Consider the following 17,154-nt stretch of genomic DNA (forward strand, 5'->3'; position numbering starts at 1 on the left):
CCTGCAAGCTGGGTTTTTGCGACTCATACACAAGGACCCCGAGGTCCCTCTGCACCGTCGCCTGCTGCAGTTTTTCGCCACGTAAGTAATAGTCCTTCCTACCATTCTTCCTACCAAAGTAGACCACCTCACACTTGCCAACATTAAATTCCATTTGCCATTTCCTGGCCCATTCGCCCAGCCTATCTAGGTCCTTCTGCAGACTCTCCACACCCTCCGCACAATTTGCCGTTCCCCCAATCTTGGTGTCATCCGCAAATTTCGACACCCTACACTCGGTTCCCTCCTCCAGATCATCTATATAAATGGTAAAAAGCTGAGGCCCCAGCACCGACCCCTGGGGCACTCCACTAGTCACCATCCGCCAATCCGAATAGCACCCGTTGACCCCCACTCTCTGCCTCCTATTTGACAACCAATCCTCTATCCACGCTAACACCTTACCCCCAACTCCAAGTCCCCTGACCTTCTGCAATAACCTCTTATGAGGTACTTTGTCAAACGCCTTCTGAAAATCCAGAAAGACCACATCCACCGGCTCTCCTCTATCCACCGCCCTAGACACATCCTCATAGAACTCCAGTAAATTTGTCAGACACGACTTCCCTTTAATGAAACCGTGCTGCATCTGCTCTATCAAGCAATTCCCTTCAAGATGCCTCGCAATTTCCTCCTTAATGACGGATTCTAACATTTTACCTACCACAGACGTTAAACTAACCGGCCTATAATTCCCTGCCTTTTGCCTGGCACCCTTCTTAAACAACGGCGTAACATTAGCCATTTTCCAATCCTCCGGCACTTCCCCGGAATCCAGCGACGTCTGGAAAATAACCACCAATGCATCCACTATAACCTCCGCCATTTCTTTCAGAACCCTCGGATGCATTCCATCCGGTCCTGGGGACTTGTCCACAATCAGCCCCTCCAGTCTGTCGAGCACCACCTCTCTAGTAACAGTAATGTCATTAAGACCCTCCAGTCCTACCACCTTTCCATCGCTAACACCCGGCAAATTATTCACGTCCTCCTCCGTGAAGACAGAAACAAAAAAGTTATTCAATACCTTAGCCATATCCCCATCTCCTACCACTAGGTCCCCTTTCTCATCCTCTAAAGGACCAACGTTCACCCTAGCCAGCCTCTTCCTTTTTATATATTTATAAAAACTCTTGCTATCCTTTTTTATATTAAGCGCTAGCCCAGCTTCATAGTTTCTCCTACCCTCCTTTATCAGCTTCGTCAATCTTTGTTGACATTTAAACCTCTCCCAATCCTCTTCTCGCCCACTACTCTTAGCTACTCTAAATTCCTCCACTTTTAATTTAACACTTTCCTTCACCTCCTTCGTTATCCACGGCTTATTACCTCTCCTCCTACGGTCCTTTTTGACCATCGGAATAAATTTCTGCTGAGCACCAAGAAAGATCTCCTTAAAGATCCTCCACTGCTCCTCAGCAGACCCTCCCTCCAATGCACTCCCCCAGTCCACATTCGCCAATTCTTCTCTCATCCTACCGTACTCCCCTCTATTCAAACAAAGGACACGTGTCCGGGAACCCAATTTCTCCTCCTCCATCTGCACCAGAAACTCCACCATACAACGATCGCTCTCCCCAAGAGGATCCTTCACCGCAAGGTCCCTAATTCTACCTGCCTCATTACATTTTCCCTTAATTTAAAATTGTGCCCCCTAGTTCCATGACTAACTCACAAGAGGAAACACATTTTCCATTTACCTTGTCAAGACTATTCAGGATCTTGTACACGTCAAACAAGTCACCCCTCACTCTCCTGGGAAACAAGTCTGGTCTGTCCAACCTTTCCTCATACAACAACTTACTCATTCCAGGTATCAACCTAGTAAACCTCCTCTGAACTGCCACCAATGCATTGTCATGTATGCACTGGAGTCAAGAACAATGAGAGAAGATCTCATTGAAATGTATGAAATTCTGACCATGCTGAGCTGGAGGCAGGGATGGTGATCCTCCTGGCTGCAGGGTCAAGAACAAGGGAGCCACAGCCTCAAGATATGGGGTAGGCTATTTAGGACTAAGATAAGGAAAAAATTTCTTTCAATAGAGGGTGGTGAACCTGTGGAATTTTCTACCACAAAGCTATGGAAGCCAAGTCGCTGAATATACTTAAGAAATAAATTTCTAGACACTAAAAAGACATCGAAGAATATGGGGAGAAAGTAGGAGTTTAGCATTGAGACGGAGGATCAGCCATGATCTTTTTAAATGGCAGAGCAGGCTGAAGGGGCCAAATAAAAGAAAATGAGGTTCATGTATGCCCCAAAGGTTAAACGAGGGCACAAATAAAGAGAAACTCATTATAGCTACCAAGGAATATGCTGAGATAAATTAAAACTATACATAAAGACATTTCACAGAATTAAGGAAGTGAAATCAGTAGAGACATGAACAAATATCCCACCAAAATAAGAAAGACAAAAGCAGTAGTGAGGCAACTTGGGAAAGCAGCCTCCTCAGCTGCACTATCAGAAGACAGCCAAAAACATCATTGGCCGCTGATCGACAATTCAGAACAGACAACAGATTCTCGGCTATTAGTAAAACTGCAAACAACTATTTTGCAACACCACAGATTCCTGTGGATGATGCTCAGATTGTCATTATAAAGGTACTGACTGCAGTACATGTTACAAGGAAATGTCAGCTTGGATTAAAAAATGGGAAGTTTCAAAACAAATAAGTTGCCAGGCTTAGAGGATATCCACCCCAAAGCTGGTTAAAAGAGGTTGGACAAATGTTCTATGAGCCTCTCACCTCCATTGTCCCTTAGATGGGAAACGTAATTGACATAGTCAAAAAAAAGGGACAAATCAGAGTCAAAGGAGCTACAAGCCGCTCAATTTGAAACTGCTCAAGGACATTTTAAGAAGTGCTCTTTACAATAACTGGGAAAGAGAAGGGGCCATTTGAGATACACAACATGGCTTCCAGAAAAAAAGTGGTGTCATCCAAATTTGATTTAGTTTTTTCAAGTTAGTGGATGAAGATAATCAATTTAATATTATTTACCTAGACTTTTGAAACGGCTTTAATAGTAGCCAAGTTGTTTCATAAGATAGAATATTGTGGCTTCATTGGAAATTTTATAAATTGGCTTTCTCTGTCAGAATGTTGCAGCCAATGTTATGGATCAATCTAGAGGATCAGCCTCGAGACTGGTGTCCTCCAGGGACCAGATGTTAGGTTCTGTATTTTCATTATAATGACACTGGAGATTAGTATTGGGCATACTGTCAGCAAGCATGTAGATGAGACTAAAACATGTGCAAGTGTTAACACTGTAAAGGATTGCAATCTCCCACAAAAAGATTTGCTATATGCAAATTGGCACAGCAGATAACTTAAATAAGCACAGCGTGATTCATGTAGGTGGGCCAAGGCAAAAACCTATTTACAGTCAATAAAAGTGGGTTGAGTACAGATTTCTGAAGAATCATGACCAACCCACAGAAGTCTTAGCCAAAACAGGGTATCAGGTTGCATTAATACGGCTATAATTTTTCAATATAATTCATAAGAACACCACTGTCCATCATGCAGAGTGTTTTAGCAGTTCACACAGACATGGTTAACATGATCTTCTGAACTGGTTTTGGCTGCATGAGAGATTAGAGAAGAATTTTTCAAATTCCTTTTTAGGTTTATATACGAAAATTCAAAGATTTCAGCATTTTGTTTGATGCTCATAAAATGATCTGTGGTCAGTCAGGTAATTAAGTCCTTGAAATACTGCCTCCCAAACTGGATTCACAATCATCAGAACTTATTCTCTTATCAGAAGTTAAAAAAAAACTTTGGGGCAATTCTCCGCTCCTGTTAGCCGCAGGTGGATTCAGCACTATCCCGGTGAATCTGGCATGAAGGCCAAAAAGGGAACTGCGCTGGGCATGGAGCCTGCTGCGATTCTCCTGGGCCTGCACCACCTTCCCCCCAATCAGGTGCCCAAGCAGGAACCCCATGGATACACTATGGACCCCGAGGGAGTGTCAGGAGGTAGGTTCTGTATCTAACAGAGGAGATGTTAGGGGTAAGTTTTTCACTCAGAGGGTGGTGAGCGAGTGGAATCGGCTGCCGGTAGTGGTAGAGGCAAACTTGCTGGGGTCTTTTAAAAGACTTCTGGATGAGTATATGGGATTTAATGGGATTGGGACTTACAGATAATTCTATGGCCTGGTAGGTATGGATATGATCGATGCAACTTGTGGGCTGAAGGGCCTGTTTGTGCTGTAGTGTTCTATGTTCTATTTGTCCCTCTGCAGCTGCCAGACAAGGGACTTGGGGTTCTCCCCTAGGATGAGGGTCTTGTGGCTGTACCACCCCTTCTTACCATGGGAAAACTTGAGTGCATTCTTGGCATAGTGATCTCAGGCAGCTTTCTTTTAAAAATCTTGTGTACTGTGAAACCTTTGAAGTGGCCTGATCCATGCCCCCGGACACCTGGAAGCCATTAAGATCACTGTAGCACTCCATTTTACAGAAGGGATTCCCTTGCTCTCTGAGAAACCCTAGATATGAGCAGATCCCTTTCAAATCATCTGACTGACATGAGATGCCAGTTTCATTAGAGAGATTCCCTTGCTCTTTCAGAAGGTCCAGGCCTGAGTGGATGGGAGATGTCAGTTTCACTCAGGGGATTCTCTTTTATAGCCTGGATGAGCTGCAGGTGCAGCCTGGTCACTCCGAGCTACTTTGACTAACAGCTCTACAGGTCAAACAGTTAATTGTTGGTACAATCCAATGAGCTTCAAGTACTTCCTCTTTTCACCACAGCTGCTGACTCAACCCCATTCTTTTAATACATTTTTTCTTGTCTTTGAGCTTTTTAGAAAACTCAAATGCTTTGAAAAGCTTTGTTTACATTCAATTTTGTGTTCCAGTACCTTTAAATAGCTTCTTGCTTGACACATCCAGGCTATTAAACAACAGTCAGGAGCTTTGTTTGTTTTTTTCCCCTTTCAGGGCTAAATACATCTCAAGTACCTCCTTTTTTCTAACAACGGTTTCTAAAGAGGTTCATTCTGATTGACAGGCCTAAGCTATTTCACAGGCAGGGGCTTTCACTTCCTCTTTTCTAACCACAGTGCTTATATACAGGCTTGTTCTTTGATCCGAAGGCCTTCAACAATTTTTTTGTCCCATAATGAGTACTCTTCAATCACTCATGCTGGAATAGTGTGGCTGCACTGGAGGTAGCTTTCAGCCATAGAAAATGCTGACACCATTCTTCCAGTGACTGCATTGCCTGAGTGTCATGGGCAGTACAAGGTTGGCACTGCCAGGGTTGGGGGCCATTTGCTGTTCCCATTTTGGCGCAGTTTGGGGGGCACACTCATGCCTGTGTTGTGGGGTGACCTCAACATTTAGCGGTGGTAGAAAAGGTTTCCCTCTGTTGGGAAGGGTAGGGGTGCTCTCCTTGTCTGCGGAGGGGTTGCTATTTCAGGAGGAGTGTCTACCACTGCAGTCTGTGACCGGGGTGCCCTTTACAAATGGAGCTCCGACCTCTAAAGCCAGGCTGGTCGGCGTGTTATATGTTTTGCATATACTTACATTGTAATGGTGGCTGAATTTTGCCAGATACACACTGCTAGTGGGAAGCACTCTGGTTTTCCCACTGGCAGCAGCCACTTAGCTTGACCTCGGTGTTGGGGAAGTTGCTGGAATTAATCATTAAGGAGCTGAATGAGCATTTGGAAAGGCAAAGCTCATTCCACCATTATCAGCATGGTTTTATGAAGGGTAAGCAACGCTTGACAAACTTGCTCGAGTTGAGGACATAGCCAGCAAAGCGGATAGTACGGAACCTATAGATGTGGTACATCTGGACTTCCAGAAGGAGTCTGACAAGGTGCCGCATAAAAGGCTGATCCAGAAGATGAGATCGCAGGGAATAGAGGAAGTAGAGTACTGGATTGAATTAAGGATTAGCTGACTGACAGAAAGCAGTGGGTCAGGATAAGTGGGTCCTTCTCTGGCTGGCAAAATGTAATTAGCAGGGTGCTGCAGGGTTCAGTCCTCGGACCTCAACTGTTTATAATCTATGTAAAATGATCTGCAAACAGGGGCAGAGTGTAGCATAGTAAAATTTGTGAATGATGTTAAAATAGATGGGAAAGCAAGCAGTGAAGAGGATATAAAGATTTTACAGGCAGATATAGATAGGCTAGGAGAATGGGCCAACATTTGACAGATGGAATTTAATGTGAATAAATGCGGAGTTGTCCATTTTGGCAGTGAAAATAGAAAGGCAAATTTTCCAAATGGAAAGCAGATTCAAAATGCTTCTGGGCACAGGATCAGGGTGTCTATGTTCATGAACTGCAGAAAGTTGGTATGCAGGTGCAGTATGTAATAAAAAGGCAAATGGGATGTTGGCATTTATTGTGAAGGGACTGGAGTACAAAAGTAGAGGAGTGTTGTTACAATTGTATAAAGGTGTTGGTGAGACCACATCTGGAGTAGTGTGCCCAGTTCTGAGGAAGGATGTGATGGCATTGGAGGCATTTCAGAAGAGGTTCACCAGATTGATTCTGGGGATGAAGAGAGGTTAAACAGTTTGGGCTTATACTCACTGGAGTTTAAAGGGTGAGAGGGGATCTGATCAAGATATAAATATAAAAGGGATTGTAGACCAAATGTTTCCTCTTATGGAACAATCTCAAACAAGTGGTCACAGGTATAGTTTGAGAAGTGGTAGATTTAAAATCGAGATGAGGAAGAACTACTTCTTGCAGAGGGTGGCAAATCTATGGAACTCACTGCCACATAGCACGGTGGAATCTGGATTGTTGAACGGTTTCAAGAAGGAGATGATATGTTTCTAATAAAAAAGGCATATGGGGACATTGGGAACAGGTGGCGAGGTGGACTTGAGACCAGGCAAAGATCAGCCATGATCTCAAAATCCCTATAGCGCTGAAAGAGGCTGTTCGGCCCATCGAGTGCACTGACATAATCCCAGCCAGGTCCTATTCCCATAACCACACATATTTACCCTGCTAATCCCCTGACCTTAGGGTCAATTTAGCATGGCCAATCAACCTAATCCACGCATCTTTGGACGATGGGAGAAAACCATAGTACCTGGAGGAAACCCACACAGACACAGGGAGAATATGCAAACTCCACACAGACAGTGACCCGAGGCCAAAATTGAATCCAGGTCCCTGGCATTGAGGCAGCAGTGCTAAACACTCCACCAGCGTGCTGTGAATGGTGGAGACGGCTCAAAGGACTTAATTTGCTCACTTCTGCTCCTAATTCCTATGAGATAGGCTGAAACTACATAGGCAGGATATACTGGAAAGGCTAGCTACACTTAGTTTGGATGAATTGTTGTCTGGATGGTTTATCTCCCAGATTACTAAAGAATTTGGAAGTCAAGGTAGCAGAAGGATTTAACATTATTTTCCATATGTTCCTGGATACAGGGAAGGTGCCAAAGAATTATAAACTGAAAATTATGACACCCTTGTTCAAGAGACAGATTAAAAGGGCATCCCTAGTAACTTCAGGCTAGTCAGTTTAACATCAGAGGGCAAAATTTTAGAAATAAATCAAGAAAAGAACCAAACAGGCACTTGAAGACTTTGAATTGAGAGCCAGCATAGTTTTCTAAAAGGCAGACTAATATAATAGAATTTTTCATTAAGTAACAGAGGAAGTTAATGAGGGGAATAGAGTGGATTTTGAAGAGACACAGACAAGGCTGTTCAACAAAAGAGGCTCAAGGAAACAAAGGACTTTTAAAAATTGGCTGAAAAACAGAAAACAGTGAGTCATGGTAAATGGTGATTTAAAGTTAATTATTAGTCATAAGTAAGGCTTACATTAACACTGCATTGAAGTACTGTGAAATTGCCCTAGTTGCCAAACTCCAGTGCCTGTTCGGGTCAACGCACCTAACCAGTGACTTTTTCAGGCAAGAACCAGGCAGCCTAGGAGACGGTAGTATTCCACTAATGTCAGGTACTAGGACCACTGTCTTTTTGAAATTATAAAATATAAAAATATTGGAATACATAGCAAGATATCATAATTTGTCAATGATAACCAACTTGGAGGTGTAGCAAACACTGAGGATGAAACCTCACTGAGAATGACTGTAGCATGACAGATAGGTTAGCAAAATGGGTAGAAAAGTGGGAGATAGAATTCAAGTGCAAAGTGATGTTTTTTGGCGAAGGGGTAGGTACAGCTCACAGTCACAGAAGTTTCCATGCTGGAAACAAGCCCTTCAGCCCAACTTCTCTATGCTGCCCTTTCTTTTAAAGTCCTAAACTAGTCCCAATTGCCACATTTGTGCCATATCCCTCCATACCCATCTTACGCATGTAACTGTCTAAATGCTTTTTAAAAGACAAAATTGTACCCGCCTCTACTACTACCTCTGGCAGCTTGTTCCAGACATTCACCACCCTCTGAAAAAATTGCCCCTCTGGACTCTTATGAACAAAGAACAAAACAGCACGGGAAACAGGTCCTTCGGCCCAACAAGCCCACCTTGCCATCTTAACAATGTGTTTTTCCTCCTCCACCCTTGAGCCATGTCTATGCTTATGGTGCCACCATTGGAAACCACATTAAAGGGGAGAATAATTTAGGGACAATTTGTTACACCAATCAGCCTAAGAGCACATCTTTGGGGTGTGGGAGGAAACTGGAGCACCCAGAGGGAACCCATACAACCACAGGGAGAATGCGCAAACTCCCACAGACACTGGCCCAAATCCATGTATCTGCACAGCTATCAGCGATAGTCACTGAGCTGTTGTGGCGCCCATCTGCTGGTCCAGTTTTAAGCATACACAAACGATGCGAAGTACTAGGCTACTCTCGAAACAGCCAAGAGCAGCCCACGCACAACTCACCACGTGCATGCCGCTCATTAGACAACAAGGTGGACCGACGCAGCTGCAGAGTATTGTATTTCTCCCCTCTCACCTTAAACCTATGCCCTCTAGTTTTAGACTCCCCTACCTTTGGGAAAGGATATTGACTTTCTAGCTGATCTACGCCCCTCATTATTTTATAGACCTCTATAAAGATCACTCCTCAGCCTTCTATGCTCCAGAGAAAAAGGTCTCCATCTATTCAGCCTCTCCTTATAACTTAAGCCATCAAGTCTCTGTAGCGTCCTGGTAAATCTTTTCTGCAGTCTTCCTAGTTTAATAATACTCTTTCTGTAATAGGGTGACAGAACTGTACACAGTACTCCAAGTGTGGCCTTACCAATGTCTTGTACAACTTCGACAAGACATCCCTACTCCTGTATTCAATGTTCTGACCGATGAAACCAAGCATACTGAATGCCTTCTTCACCACTCTGTCCACCTGTGACTCTACTTTCAAGGAACTATGAACACGTACCCCTTGATCTCTTTGCTCTGTAGCTCTCCCCAACACCATACCATTAACTGAGTAAGTCCTGCCCTGATTCAATCTGCCAGAATGCATCACCTCACATTTATCTAAATTGAACTCCATCTGCCATTTGTCAGTCCACTGGCCCAATTAATCAAGATCCTGTTGCAGTCTGAGATAACTTTCTTCACTGTCCACTATGCCACCAATCTTGGTGTCATCTGCAAACTGACTAACCACGTCTCCTAAATTATCATCCAAATCATTAACATAAACGACAAATAACAGCGGGTCTAGCACTGATCCCGAGGCCCACCAATGGTCAGAGGCCTCCACTTTGAAAAACAACCCTCTACAACCACCTTGTCTTCAAGCCAGTTTTGTATCCATTCAGATACCTCATCCTGGATCCCATGCGATGTAACCTCATGCAACAACCTACCATGCGGTACCTTGTCAAAGGCCTCGCTAAAGTCCATGTAGACATCAACTACTGCCCTCATCTACCTTCATGGTTACCCCTTCAGAATTATCAATCAAATTTGTGAGATATGATTTTCCACTCAAAGCCATGCTGACTGTCCCTAATCAATCCTTGCGTCTCTAAATGCCTGTTGATCCTGCCTCTCAAAATACCTTCCAACAATTTACCCACCACAGATGTGAGGCTGACTGGCCTCTAGTTCCCAGGCTTTTCCCTGCAGCCCTTTTTAAGCAAAGGCACAACATCTGTCACCCTCATATAGCACATATAGGCTTAATGGCAGAATTCTAAAATATATGCTGAAACAGAGCAACCTGGGAGTTCACATGCTCTCTTTAAAAAGAGTAATTAGTGAATCATATGGGGTCTTGTACCTAATGTACTAAGCACAAGAGCAGGGAAATGAAATCTATAAAGCTTTGGAAAGGCCAGTATTGCACCAATTCTGGTCATTACACTTTCGAAAGGATATATCAGTGTTTTTGAGACTGCAGGGGAGGTTTACAAGAATGGTTCCAGGGATGAGGGATTTTAGTGACATTAATCAACTGGAAAATTTGGGTGCCCCCCCCCCGAACAAAAGGAGCTTGAGAGAAGATTTGACAGAGATATACAAATTTTTGACAGGTTGGCTGATAGTACAAGAACCAGGGGATACTGACTTAAGGTTTTGAGCAAGAAACATGAGGAAGAGCTTTCTTTCTACAGCAAGTGGTAATGACCTGGAATTTGTTTCCTACAATAGTGACAGTAGAAAGCAATCAATGATTTTGAAATAAAAATGAATGGCACTTATGGGGATAAAGCAGTTGGACTGACCAAATGTTTTAGAGTGAGCTGATATGCACTCAGTGAGGTGACAGGCTTCTTTTAGTGTGATTTTGACCATTGACTAAGACTTTGGAATAAGTACCAGATCCCTCCTTACAGAACAAATCAATCTGCAGGATGAAATCACTTTTGGGATGGCATCGAAAAACAAAATGTACTTATGAACCATAACCAAATCATTGTTTTCAAAAAAAGTGGAAAATATTGGTGGGGAAGAAAATTAAATTGAATATTAAAATAAAACATTTATTTTAATGTTCAATTAAAAATGTTAGGACTTATTAGGATTATACATACATAATGCAAACTTAAGTGAATATCATGAATTATATTTGAAAATTAATTGTTACTGAAATGCACAAACACGTTACCAAAATGCATACTTCCAAAAGGAAATAGCAACCCACTTGTCAAACTGAAATATATTTGAAATTATTTGACAATAATATTTTCAGCAGTAGATAGATTGTCAACACTACCTCCACAAGGAGTGCATTAAATAGGAGAGACAACTGATCTTTTGAGGCCCTGAGGTTAAGTTTGTGCTTACATATAGCATAATGATACCATAATTACAAATACACAAACACTTCTGTCTATGGTCTGGAAGAATGGCAGCAAGGGAAGGACAAATATTTCTTTTTGATACAAGAATACAACACATTCAATTCTGCTTTTCTTCCTGTTTCTCAAAAAAAAAAGGTTAAAATATTTTATCATTTCAATTTTCATAGAAACATTACCACATTCTTAGCTTTTAAATATTGGAAATAAAATCTTGTGCAAATTATACACACAAGACAACACGCAAATTACAGAATTATTCACACAAATTATGGCCAATTTAGAGTTTTGAATTTAAAAGCAAGGCACTTAATGACCACAAGCACTAAATCCGAAACAGAAAGGCACCATGGCCTACTTCCTAATTAAAGAGGTTTTATAACTTACGCTGGTGAATCCTTTCACTGCCATTATTCTCACCTACTTCATTCCAGTGTTAATTCTTCTGTGCTCCCTAATAAAATATCTTTATTTAATAAAGAACTGATTTTCCCCCAACTCAAGCGAGACAAAGAGCTTTGTGCATAACCAGTTTTGTACACCCTGATTGTAGAAGCGACACGGCACAGTACTTCCTCTATTTGCTAATCTGTGAACTTCAGCAGCTGTACACAGCAGCTTTTCGGATTGGCTAATAGACATGTACATTATAGGAGCTTGCACGGATTGGTTTAGGATCATCACATATGAGCTATACTGGGACATATTGTTCTCTGTTTACAGATAGGCACCATTCTCCTTTGAAATGCATGTTTCGTCAATGAAAGAACCATAAAACGTGGAACTGCTGGTCAGCTGAAACTACATTTTGGTATATAATAGAAAAAAAAATTTTGTAAATTCAGTCTAATACTTGCTCAGATTGAGCGCAGCTCATTTTGTATCCGACATCACAGCCTGGCATTTTATCATATACACTTGCAATTTACAACAATTATCATGGTAGTATCAAGCAAAAAGGTTTAAGATGGAATTTCAACATCAATGCTCCATTTAAAATCATTTTAATCTTTTAGTTAAACATCAAGTGCTGATAACATCAAGGTGACTGGCTGCCAGAGGTCGCAAAGCTCAGTTGGTTTGAGCTTCTAGGATGAAAAACAATTGAAGTCACTTGGTCACATGCAAGTGGAGTGTTATTCAGGCAATGGTTTGGGAGTTGAGAAAGAAATAAAGTTTTCCCCTTTTAAAGGCATATTCACTGCAATATGTCCAGAGAGGATATTACAATGTTTACAATCAATTAGGTCAAAGAACAGTTACAGTAACTATGTTTGTCAATTATCAAAACTTCATGGAGGATAAATGCAATAAGATCTTTAAAGTTTGCTATATGCAATGAGTAGGAAATCAAATCAAATCAAATCCTTACAATGCCAAGAAAGTTACTTCAAACGAATACTCACTCCAGTCCTGACGGTTTACAATTTGCCTGCTATACAAGATAGCGAGTATATAATGACAGTAGTTTACTACTGCATATATCAAAACTAAGAAAATCCACCAGCACAATACCTAGTGGATTAGAATGCAAAAAAAAATGACTTCATTAATCACCCTGCAATGTCAGTGTAGAATTCCTTGATATGCACACACAGCAAACCTCAGGCAATTACCTTAAACCACATTACATTAAATAAGATAAGATTACTTTGGACAGAATACATTTACATCTCTGTTTAGAGCTATAAGATTTTTGTCATCTTTCTTAAAGTATTTCAATTTTACAGCACTAATATAGCAGGGATAATCCTGCTAAGCATCATGAAATTAGGATACTGGAAAGGGTCTTTGACAAGGTCTCTCATGGCAGACTGGTGCAGAAGGTGAAGTCGCATGGGATCAGAGGTGAGCTGGCAAGCTGGACACAGAACTGGCTCAATCACAGAAGTCATGATGTGGAGATGCCGGCAATGGATTGGGGTTAAACATAGTAAGGAGTCTTGCAACACCAGGTTAAAGTCCAACAAGTTTATTTGGTAGCAAACGCCACTAGCTTTCAGGGCTTTGCCCCTTCATCAGTTGAGCGCTCACCTCATGAAGGGGCAAAGTCCCGAAAGCTAGTGGTGTTTGCTACCAAATAAACCTGTTGGACTTTAACCTGGTGTTGAGAGACTTCTTACTCATAGGAGATGGAAGGTAGCAATGGAAGTGTGCATTTCTGAATGGAGGGCTGTGACAAGCAGCGTTCCTCAGGGATCAGAGCTGGCACCTTTGCTTTTTGTAAAATATATATGTGATTTGGTGGAAAATGTAACTGGTTTGATTAGTAGCTTTGCAGATAGCGATGGGGACCATCAGAGGATACAGCAAGATATAGACTGGTTGAAGGCTTGGGTGGAGACGTGGCAGATAGAGTTCAAACCAGACAAAATGTGAGGTAATGCATTTTGGAAGGTCTAATACAGATAGGAAATATACAGTAAATGGCAGAACCTTTAAGAGTATTGAAAAGGCAGAGGAATCTGGGTGTACAGGTACACAGGTCACAAAATAGCAACACAGGTGGAAAAGGTAGTCAAGGAGGCATACGGCATGCTCGTCTTCATCGACCTGAGTATTGAGTTTAAAAATTGGCAAGTCATGTTGCAGCTTTATAGAATCTTAGTTAGGCCGCACTTGAATATTGTGTTCAATTCTGGTCACCAGACTACCAAAAGGATGGGTACAGAAAAAAATTTACCATATAATGTTGCCTGGCATGGAGGGCATTAGCTATGAGGGGAGGTTGAAGAAGCTTGGTTTGTCCTCACTGGAATGATGGAGGTTGAGGGGGCATAGGATTAAGGTGCGAGCGGCAAGGTTTAAAGGAGATGTATGAGACAATTTTTTTTTGTTTTTCTTTTAAAACAGAGGGTGGTGGGTGCCTGGAACTCGTGGCTGGAGGAGGTAGTGGAAGCAGATACAGTAGTGACTTTTAAGGGCATCTGGACAAATATATGAATAGGATGGGAATAGAGGAATATGGTCCCCTGAAGGGTAGGGGGTTTTAGTTGAGTCAGACAATATGGTCAGTGCAGGCTTGGCAGGCAAAAGGGCCTGTTCCTGTGCTTTCCAGAATTTTTCTTTGTTCTTTAACATTTAAAATCTGCTTTCAGAGCTTCTCCTTTGACTCAAAAAACACAATTAAGTGCTTAGACTTTAATTGGTGAAATAATTGCTTTTACTTTTCTTGATGAATATTACATTGAATTTAAAGATATACATTAGCAAGCAATATTATCATTTTTTAAAAATCATGTATGGGATTAAAGCTTGAGCATTCTTGTTTTACTTCCATAAACCCAGTCTTTATGATTGTGAATCCCTAATAAGTACAACTATTTCTGACAGGAACAAATGGGGCACTGAACACAGTATAAACAGCAACTTTGAAATTGACATCAATGCAAAGAAATATATATGATTGCCCATCTTAAGCACGGATATTTGAAGTTTAAGTTTTAAAGTTTATTTATTAGACTCACAAGTAGGCTTACATTAATACAGCAATTAAGTTACTGTGAAATTCCCCTAGTCACCACACTCTGGCACCTGTCTGGTCAATGCACCTAACCAGCACATCTTTCAGACTGGGAGGAAACAGGACTACCCAGAGAAACCCATGCAGACACAGGGAGGACATGCAGACTCTGCACAGACAGTGATCGAAGCTGGGACTCAAACCAGGGCCCCTGGTGCTGTGAGGCAGCAGTGCTAACCAATTGCCATCATACAGCCTGGTAGTGGTTTAAGTAGTAGTGACAGTACTGTTCGTATGGAATTAATATATTAATATATATTGGGCTGGAACGCAGAGCTATACACAGAAGTTACTACAAAGAAGCAAGCTATTCAGCACATCAAATATTGAGAATATCATATCGTCCCTCAAATCATTTGTGAAAGATCAAGGGGAAAATTAGGATTTTTTTCCCCCCACTCTGTTGTTGGGATCCGGAGTGTTAAACCGGAGAAGGGGGTGGAAAATGATTCCACTGGGAACTGGGCAAGTACTTGAGGAACTTACAGGGTTACAAATAAAAAGCAGGGGTTTTGGACTCAGCACATCCCTTCTTTCACACAAGCATAATGGGTCAACTAGAGACACAGAATATAGGAACATGCATTTAGGCCCTCAAGGCTGTTCCATAATTCAATAGCCAAACTTCTTTGTGTCATACGCTCAATACCTTTGATTAAAAGCACTTTTTCAGCCTCAAACTTAAAATTAATAATTGATCTATCAACACTATGACCTTGCCGTCCAAAAATGTTTCCCAACTTCACTTCCGAAAGACCTGGCTCTAATTTTTAGGCTACATCCCTTAATCCTAGATTACAGATTCTATCTGCATATCCTATCATTTCCCTTCATATCTGTAAAATGTTAATTCAATCAACCCCTTAATCTTCCAAATTCTGGAGACTACAACCCTAGTTTATGTACCCTCTCCTTGTAATGTAATAGCGTCTGCGCTGCAAGTGTCCCTGATTCTATATTAATATAATTACTAGTTCTGCTGCTTTCTGAGAGAGCAAGAGAGAAGATCAGAAGCAGAAACATAGGGCATAACCAAAAATAAATGCAAGTACAAGAATCTCACAAACTTGGTCTGAGAGGCTGCTAAGAATTCAAAAAGAAATTTGAGAAAGCAATGAGTAGCAGTGACATGTCACTGATTTTGCATTACTTAATAAGCACTACCCAAGCCAGTATTTAATAGCCAAATTAGTGCATTCTGATCAACACTCTATTTTAGAAATCTATACCAGTGAATCACAGCCTCTAATCCTGGTGCTCTCTCTCCTATTGTTTGTGATTTCACAATTACCCTGCTACACAATCTATCATAAAACTGCAATAATTGTAACAGAAATGAAACACAACACGCAGATATCTGAACTCATCTAAATAATATCTCTGGAGTTCAGGAAGAAGGCCTCTTGCATCCTGGACCCTCAAACACAGCCACAGGTGGATCAGGAGAGCATCTGCAAGTGGATCTTCCAGATTAGGTGCCCTAAAGGAGGCTCATCCTCCAGCCTCAGAATGTTCCTGGAGATCCATCTTCATTCTCAGGAGGTTCAGCTTCTTTCTTCAATGGTGGGTCAGTGATGTGACTGTCTTTTTAAAATGGCACCCGGATACGACAATCCCTTCTGAATGCCATGATTAAATCTGTTCAAAACACACTCGCAAGTGGTGCTTTCAAGTCCTAAACATTCACTGTGTAAAAATGTTTTCCTCATGTAGCCATTGTTTCTTTTGTCAATTAACTTGAACCTGTGCCCTCTGGTTCCTGATCCTTCCACTAGTTAGAACAGTTTCTCTTGATATAGTTTGTCCACACCCCACATGATTTTGAATCTCTCCATCAAATCTCCTCTCAATCTTCTCTTCTCCAAGGACAACAGTGTGTCAGCCAGGCCTCCTCTGCCAGTGAACACAATGCAAAACATCCAAATACATAATTAATGAGGTCTGGCTGGAAAATCTGTGATGTGGTGGCTGGTGGGAGAACACAACAGAAGCACCCCACAATCCTGCCCCACCACAGCACTCATCTTATAATGGGAGCATTCCACCCTAAGGAAGAAGCTTGGATTCTTTTGTAGTGGATAGTTATGGGCTAGGACTTTCTGGCCATTTATTCCAGCAGGATCTTCCAGTCCCACCAATGGCGCACCTCTCCCCAGATTTCATGGTGACATGGGGTACATTCAGTAAGAAACCCCATTGATAATGGCAGGACCAGAAGATTCTGCTGCCAGCCAAGGCAGACCTCCCATTGTGTAGGCAGGTTGCACGATAACCACCTCCCCTCCCCCACATAATATTGAACTCTATCCATTACAATTCTTTTCTCAGTAAATTAATCTGTTTAACCATCT

The 17,154-nt window shown here is 41.8% G+C and overlaps 1 protein-coding gene across 3 annotated transcripts in view; it reads right to left on the bottom strand.

Moving 5' to 3' along the window:
- Positions 1–17,154, bottom strand: part of osbpl9 (oxysterol binding protein-like 9) — a 218,719-nt gene that overhangs the window by 113,011 nt on the left and 88,554 nt on the right. Inside the window, exon 1 of one of the 3 annotated variants that reach the window (XM_080195475.1) lies at positions 11,668–11,845. The exons of the other annotated variants lie outside the window; for them this stretch is intronic. Within the exon in view, the coding sequence (XP_080051601.1) occupies positions 11,668–11,691 (24 nt within the window). The 5' untranslated portion in view covers positions 11,692–11,845. Of the gene's footprint in view, positions 1–11,667; positions 11,846–17,154 lie in introns of those variants that run through there. 3 annotated transcript variants of the gene reach the window in all.

Source organism: Carcharhinus amblyrhynchos, chromosome 9 (assembly GCF_965287045.1).
Source record: "Carcharhinus amblyrhynchos chromosome 9, sCarAmb.v2.hapA, whole genome shotgun sequence".
Taxonomy (NCBI): Eukaryota; Metazoa; Chordata; class Chondrichthyes; order Carcharhiniformes; family Carcharhinidae; genus Carcharhinus; species Carcharhinus amblyrhynchos.